The following is an 8429-nucleotide window of genomic DNA, read 5'->3' as shown; positions in this document are numbered from 1 at the left end:
TACGTCACTTAGGTAATTCCATTTAAACTGAAATGGGCTATAAAAGCCTCCGAGTGCCCCAGCATGGATCATTCAACCATCAATCAACCTTCAATACCAACGCTTGGTACCAGCTCCATCTCAGCATCAGAGAACATGTTCTCCCTAAGAGGTGAGTGCTGGTGTAGGGTGCAGGACCCAGTATTGGGTGCAGGGAAAGAGAATACCGACTGGAGTGGGTGGGTGAAGCTCTAGGAATAGGGAGAAGCAGTTTTAGAATCGGTTAAGCAACTGGGTGCCTGGTGCAGGGAGATGGTTGGAAACTCGTGCCAAGTGCTTGGAGTTAAAGTGCTTCTTTCCTGTTACTGAAATGTCCCAGGGGCAAAACCAGGAAGGAATGCAAAAGGCAAAGGGAAATGATAGGAGGAGTAGCAGTCAGTCTGTGTGTAGCATCTCTTGGGATGTAGGTGCCTTGTCTTGTTCTTTGGACCACCATCTGCTGACCCGCTGCCACTTCCTTCTGCAGATTTCCTCTTTATTCTTTGCCTGTCCTTGAGGGTCCTCTCAGCGCCTCTCCCGGGAGTTTTATCCGCCGATAAGGAATTTCTGCAGATTAACAAGGAATTCAGCAGGAAAATCATAAGAGATGCAGAGAGACTGATAAACGATTTGGTAAGTGCCCACTCTGGCAAAATCCCATAATGTCCAACCATGTGAGGGTTACCAGATCCCTTAAAAAATCAGGGACATCTTTTTGATTATATTTAAATTACATTCAGTCCAACCCTTCTAGATGGATTTTTAAGTGATCTGGTAACCCAAACCCTTGTAGATTTAATTACTATTATCCTTCATTTATGGAGCACCAACATATCTGAGAGCAAACATCTATACAGTATAAAGGATTATAAATTATGTTTTATGTAATGACAACATGTGTGTATCTAATGAACTCATTGCACCTAGTCCTCCTTGGCCTATAGTTCAGTAGACATGTTTGATGTGGGACACCCAGTGCTCTTAAGCTCAAGGTCACTGATGGGCCTTTTTCAGTGTAGACCCCAATGTATAGAGCAGGGGTCCCCAACCTTTTTTTACCCGTGAGCCACATTCAAATTAAAGAGTTGGGGAGCAACACAAGCATGAACAGGCCCCTTGGGGTGCCAAATAAGGGCTGTGATTGGTTATTTGGTAGCACCTATGTGGACTGGCAGCCTACTTGTCACTATACTTAGTTTTTAAGCAATTAAAACTTGCTTCCAATCCTGGAATTAAAAAATAAGCACTTGCTTTGAGGACACTGAGACATCCAAGGGGTTGGAGAGCAACATGTTGCTCATGAGCCACTGGTTGGGGATCACTGGTATAGAGGCTATACACGGGCCAATAAACTTTACAGCATGTCCCCTCTAGAGCAAGTTGGCAGCTTATTGTCCCATGTATGGCTGGTGGGATTGATATCTTGTTGAATGTTTGGGTAGGTTAGACATTCCTGTTGGGTGAGGATCACATGCTCATTGTTAGTCTTTTACTGGTACATTTCAGGTCCCAATTTTTGTCCCTTGATCAACCCACCTTAGCCCAGCCAATTGGTGGATACACTTTTTTGGAAACCTCACCAAATGAGGAGGTCTTACAGTGTATACCCCTTTTTCGTTGGCATTGCACTTAGGGGACCTGTGAATGGACATTCTATGCATTGTACCCCATCTATAAGTTCCTGATATTAATATACAATGCTACCAGTAGTTCCAGTACCAGTAGTTGAGTCAATCAAGTTCAGTTCTTGCAGATCTCCATTGCAATGCTTCCATTAAAGCCTAGCTATCCCTCTCGTCTACTGTACAATGGCATCTATTCATGACCACATTTTAATCGTCACATTTAGGTAGTATCAGGGAGTAACCTGGTCCATAAACAGTAACCCAACTGGTCTGTTGCCAATGATAAACTGAAAGTAAAATGTGTTTTGGTGCTTTAGGTTACTGTAGCAGAGTAAACTTTGCCTTTTGTTTACAATGGTTTCCCATATGACTCTTATAGTTACTGCCCCTTCCATTATCTCATTATTCCTGTGCCAACAGGAAGAGGCAGAAATGACAGAGAAGGTTTCCCAATTTCCCTTTCTTGGCTTAACCAACCTTTCACCCTTGTTTGTTTTTTCTGAGCAATGCATTTCCCCGATTTTACGGTTTCACATATTTTACCCTATTCTCTTCTGGTCCCCTGAAAAACATAAAATGGGGGTTTATACTGTTTATATGCATATGTTATAGCAGTATAAGGGGGTTCTAATGTACAATACCTGTTACCTTTCCTGTACAGTGTCGGAATGAAGGTTGGTGTGAGAAGAGTCAGTTGACATTCTTTCAGCTCCAGGACGTGCCTCTGGACCAGTGCCAGGCTGGTTCCTTTAGCCAGGTGAGTGCCAACTAGGAGCTGCCATGTATAATAACAGATCATATTCTACTTCATTTTTACCCTCTATAACAAAAAGAAAATTCAAACATTTTGCATTAATCATCAACATTATTTATAAAGTCTACTGGTGGCGAAGCAGTGGAGGAAGAGGGTCACCACTGTCTTACACAACCAGCACATGCGCCAATGGCAAAGGGACGGGCAATAATTAATATTGCAAAACTGATCAGAAGAACAATTTTACATTAGGGTTTACATTTCCTTTTATCTGTTATGGTGATGGCCTGTAAACGCAGGTCAAGAAGTAAGCGAATGAGTATGCAAAAGTCTCAAACCACAAATGTTAAGAGAATCAGCCTCGTGTTTCTAGTCTGGTGTTAAAGGACCATTCAGTCAGTTAAGGAATTTTTTAAATCTAAATAGTAGGTTTTTATCTAACCTCCCCCTTAATTTCACTTTCCAGGAGGGCTGCTTCTCTCAACTGTCCAATGGGCTGATGGAGCTGCAGAGAAGAGTTATGGCCATGCCTGGCCACCTACCCAAGGAAAACCTTCAGCGACTGGAAAAGGACATCAGTGACTTGTTTGTCAACATCCAGGAAGAGGTAAGGGGGCTGGAGAGGAAGGGTAAGGGGCTGTATGGGGAACTAGAATAGGGGGTTTGGATGAGGTTTTATATGAGGTTCTATAAATCCTTCCCACCAATGTACACACCAATTTTCAGCCTAGGATTTATTACAGTGTGATTTAGTATATACATCCCAGATAGGAGGACAAGAAGAATCTGACAACATCTCCAACTGTCAAATAAACAATAAAATGTCTCTTATTCCAACAGATGGAGGCACAAGGCATAACAGCCCAGAACTCCCCTTCTCAGACATCACTGCCCACAAGCACCAGTACCTTCCACCAGAAAGCCACCATGTTCCTCATCCTTTCCGACTTGGCCGACTTCATGAGAACCTTGCATAGTCTACTGGCATAAGGAGGCCACAGTGACTAGCGATCTGGTTTAATATTCAAACTTGCATCCCGCTAACCAGCTGCCGCTTTCAACTAGAACCCCCCAATTGCAGAGGTTGCAATGGCACCAGTACAAGTAGTGAATATTTCACTTTTTTTTGTAAAATGGAAAAATAACCTTCCCCCCCCCAACTCCATCATCAAATATGAGATTGAAATGTTCTATTTATTTATTTATCTATGTATTTATATTTGATTGTATTTAACATGTTTTTTTTAACTATTTATATTTGGCTATTTGTTAGTATTTATACCATTCGTGTTTAGAATGGAAAAAACTTTTGTATGGTTCAGAAAGTTTATTTATTATTATTTAATATGGTTAATTTATAGATCATGGGCTTTAGGGAAATAGCCAACAGCTAAAAAATTCACCCAAGACTGTAGATAAAATTGAATCTGTTTCACCAACAGGTTTTATTTCTTTCTTATACTTGATATATGAAAAAGGTTATATGTTTGGACCCACCAGAGAACCTGAGACCCACTCTCCCAGCATTTACATATAGAGTAGATGTTGTGCCAAATGGTTTTTATACAAACCATGATAGAAATACGGGTGGGCTGATTGTAATTCTCCTAAGGATTTTATTTTTAACTACAGTAACACTTTCCCTTTAAGGCAATTCCCATGATCATTGTTTGTTAATATTTTTAGGTTTCTACTACTGTTTACTTGAAAAACATGTTGCCCTTTTATATAAGGATTTGAATTCAGGAAGGATGACACTTATTATTGTTATCACTTGTATGTTTTTATAAGGAAATGTTTTGCTGAGAAAATAAAAAATTGTTGTTTTTTTTAATTATTTGTCTTGGTTTCTTGTAGCATTTTGCTTAAATCCCATCCGTGACCATAACACACAGACTCTATTTCAGTTGTATTTGCATTGGAGCTGCCAAGCAGTAGGGACAGGCATTTATTTGATGGGGGCACTACACTAGTACATAGTTAAAACAGGGGATCTCTCTTAAACCCCATTCTCGATTGGACAATAGGTTACAAGAAAGTAGTGAACTTTGGGGTTGTTTCTGAGATGGACTATATCATATCTTGTTTAGCTATGCAAGGCCTGGAGATGGCCCTTAGTTACTGTCCCCTCCATTTATCTCTGTGTTCCCTCAAGTTATTCTTAGATAGACACTCGTGTAGCACTCTAGCCTAGGCTGTAACTACTAATAATTGTTAATTGTAAAGCTCACAATTTGCTGGTGCTCAGATACAATCAAGAAACCCCACCAGAGAACCTGACACCAAGGACCTGCTCTCAAAACAATAGATGCAGACAGAGCTAGATCAAATATGTCATGTGGACCCATGGTGGAAAGATTGGATGGAAATTGTCCCACTAGGGTTGGAATACACCAAGAGAGTCTAAAATACCCTGAGCATCCACTTCAATCCACATCCATGCACATGGGTTAGCCAGCCACCTTTCACATATTTTCCCAAATTTATTGATTATGTCATGAGGGTTGAGTGATGACATCACAGGGGTGGGGCCAATCGGCAAATTCATCTAGGCGAATCTTTCTGGTTATTTTGATTTGGAAAAGGGCGGCAGTTTTGACCTGAGGAGCCATTCTGAAACCAGTCAGGTGGCAAATCTAATGTCAACAATGTTTCCTTCACAGGATTGCCCTCGGGAATGGGGTTTCTCTATCTAATCACACTCTATCAATATGATCAGGAGAGGAACGGTGTGTCTCCTTCTCTCTCTGGCCTGTTTCTGTGCAGGCAGGGGAGGAGTCACAGGGCCCCTGTCAGCTCACAGGAAGTTCTGTGAGAAGGAGTGAAAGTGACAGGAAGTGCTGCACAGGAAGTTCTGTGAGAGAGAAGGAGGGAAAGTGACAGGAAGTGCTGCACAGGAAGTTCTGGGAGAGTGAGAGAAAGGAGCTGTATAAGTCACTGTGTGGAGAAAGTCAGTGGGGAACCCCAGTGGCAGAAAAGCGCACTCTGTTTAGGGTGCGGAAGGAAAGGGGGTCCTTGTCAGGGCTCTGAAGAACAAAGCGTGCTCTTCTCAGGGCACGGAAAGCCAAAGGGAGTCCTTGTCAGGGCTCTGAACAAACTGCCACATAAGTGGGACCCCCCAGCCTCTCAGTGACCAAACTATATATAATAATATGTGACATTGCTCCTGGCTGTTCCAGTCAAGTCTGGAATGGGAGTCAAAATAGGCCCTGGCTTTCCAAATACACAGAGGCCCCACCAGCCCACTAAATAGTGATTGTCTGTGACATCTTACAGCAGCCCCTCTGCCATTTGCCTGAACCCACTCAGTGCCAGTCAGGGCGTGAAGAGAAAGTGAGGTGCTGCAAGCTCCCCCATATTACTGTGTGTGTGGAAAGGAACCGCAGTGGCTGAAAAGCGCACTCTGTTTAGGGTGCGGAAGAAAAGGGGGTCCTTGTCAGGGCTCTGAAGAACAAAGTGTGCTCTTCTCAGGGCACGGAAAGCAAAAGGGAGTCCTTGTCAGGGCTCTGAACAAACTGCCACATAAGTGGGGACCCCCAGCAGCTCAGACACCAAACTGTCTAATATTTTGTGAAGTTGCTCCTGGCTGGCAGGCTGTATATATAGTAAAGTTAGTTCAAGGTGCAGTTTTCTGCAAATCAACTTTCCCGCTGTGTGTAATTGCAGATCAGAGAAGTTCCCAGGGAGGGGTATCACAGCCCAGTCTGCCCTGAGCCTGAGTGGAGGCACCCCAAATTTTAGTGTACCTGCCCCTGATACAGGACTCCTGTAGTGTCAGTGCTAGATTTCCTGCAGTAACAGAATTGGGCTACAGGTGCAAGAAGACATTTAATGGCACAAGCTTTTAAAGCTTTGTATGGTTCTTCCTCATCTGATCCTGCACGAGCCAAAGCAAATTCCTTGGTGTCTGTGGAGCTCCACCTAACTAACTGGGGCAAACACAGAGCATTCTGGGACTGGCTACTCTATCTGATACATATCATATACCATTGGGAAGAGCAACTGATCTAAATAATTGTCCATAAATGACATAATGTTTCCCACTTACAATTTACGGAACATATCTCCATAGTGGGAGTAGCTAATGATCAAGCTTACGTGGATATGATTATATATTGGCTTCCTGAAACACACGGCTCTGGGGACCCTTAGTACGTTAGGCTAAAGACTGTGACTATAAAAATTATAATTTGAAGAGCGCACACCCTAAAATAATGAATAATTAAGATCAATACGGAGGTGCCAATCCCATGGAGACCGCCCAAATGAGGCCGCCTGGTACAATTATTAAAATACAAAATATTTATATAAAAATCAAATTTTATTGTATCAAAAACACTTACATATTAGTAAACAGGTCCAGCAATTGGCCCTACGCGTTTCAACCACTACAGGGGTCTTCCTCAGGGGCAAAATCCATATAGTACAAAAATAAATTGTAAAAAAATGTACAATTTTTTGTACTATATTTGCAATCCCTATATTTTGTATTGTGACTATGAAAAGAGCAGGCACTGCCAAGGTTCAGTATAGATAAAGATTTCTACAGCAGGCACCCATGCTTTTTACCATGTGAATAAATACAGTATATTAGCATAGAATTCTCTGTCCCTTTGTGACTGACCTCTTGGTTTGTGCTCACCCAGTCTTGTGTTTATTCAGGGTGGTGCCCGGGTGCTAAACTAATTGTGCACATGATGCCAACAATAGGGTTAGGGGGTACAACTGAGCTAGGACATAGAAGATACATTTGGAGAGGGGCAAATTGGGGATCCATACACCAAAAGTGGTATCTTGAGAACAGTGACCCGCTATATTAAGGCCGGATATCAATATAAGTGCAAAAATGATCATTTTTCTTATAGATGGTGGGATTAGGAGCCCTGTGTCCATTTAGCTTATCTGATCCATAACTATGGTGATTTGTTTTCCCTGTCACCGAAATGGAAAACATAGCTGGCACTTTAGAATGCCATTGAGCTGCATGTTTGTGCAGTTTTGATAGTAAGATTGGTTGTAGTCCATGTAGTAATATACAGGACATCTGACATCCATGTAAATGTGACAAATCAGCTATGTAAACCAAGCCCAAGAGCAGGGCTAAACAAAGGACATACTTGGGTCACCTATTTCATAAACTGAATTATTATCAACATTGCTCTCACTAGCTACTTTAATGAACCACATGAAATAAAGGCAAATCGGTTTTTTTCCGGTTTACATCCCCTTTAAAAAGGACAACACACAGGGTTGTATCAGCCACTGACTTGAATTCAAATGATCATCTTTAATGGTCAACTTAACAGATCGCAAGCTTTCAGGATTAATTCTTGGGTCCCTTTAAAGTAATCCAGAAGCTCGGACTCTCAGCATGTATCAGTAAGGTGACATTTTCATATATATATATAAGGAGTCACATGTGAGTTGGAGCTATTTATACTGTATGTCCTTTGTACAGCGTAACGTAGGTCCAACTGATGAGCAGGAATGGCAGTTTCCCAGGCGAGGAAAAGGTTTACAAGTGATGAAGGGGTTGAGCTCACACTGGGGAGGGGGAACACTGGGAGAATGTCCTTTGTGTATTAGTGACATACTTTCCAAAAAAAAATCCAGTCTTGCTCCATGTACCAACTTCTGGCACGTGAGAGACGAGGGATAGGCAGAGGTGAGAGGGGGAATCAGATTATTCATAAAGTGATTCAAGGAAATATGTAGAGGGGCTAAGAGCAGACATGAAGGGATAGGCAGTAGCTTATTTTATCCAATCCTGTTCGTTTTGCACTTTACAGATCTTTGCAAAAGCAACCGGATTGGTCAGTTTACCTACTAACCAATTGCTGAAAGGAAGAGCCTGCAAACCTTCTGTTCCTTATTGTCCCTAGAGCCCGACTGGGAGAGGTTGCTCTGTTCTTGACCCCAGCACAGCACAACCTGGGGATTTTTGTTTGCGGCCAATAGATTGCATCATAAGAGCTCTATGGCTACATTTATGTTTATCTAATTGCAGGAAAATAATCCATCCCCATTATTAA

The 8429-nt window shown here is 42.2% G+C and overlaps 1 protein-coding gene across 1 annotated transcript; it reads left to right on the top strand.

Moving 5' to 3' along the window:
• Positions 1-135: 135 nt before the first annotated feature.
• On the top strand, positions 136-4283 carry csf3.S (colony stimulating factor 3 S homeolog). The gene is made up of 5 exons (XM_018237970.2): positions 136-151; positions 506-651; positions 2305-2400; positions 2864-3004; positions 3238-4283. The coding sequence occupies exons 1-5, from the start codon at positions 136-138 to the stop codon at positions 3385-3387; spliced, it is 549 nt and encodes a 182-aa protein (XP_018093459.2). The 3' UTR covers positions 3388-4283.
• The last annotated feature ends 4146 nt before the right edge of the window (positions 4284-8429 follow it).

The sequence above is a fragment of the Xenopus laevis genome, chromosome 9_10S (genome assembly GCF_017654675.1).
Source record: "Xenopus laevis strain J_2021 chromosome 9_10S, Xenopus_laevis_v10.1, whole genome shotgun sequence".
NCBI lineage: Eukaryota > Metazoa > Chordata > Amphibia > Anura > Pipidae > Xenopus > Xenopus laevis.
Note: the sequence above shows the minus strand (reverse complement) of the source record. Positions and strands in the feature narration are given on the sequence as shown.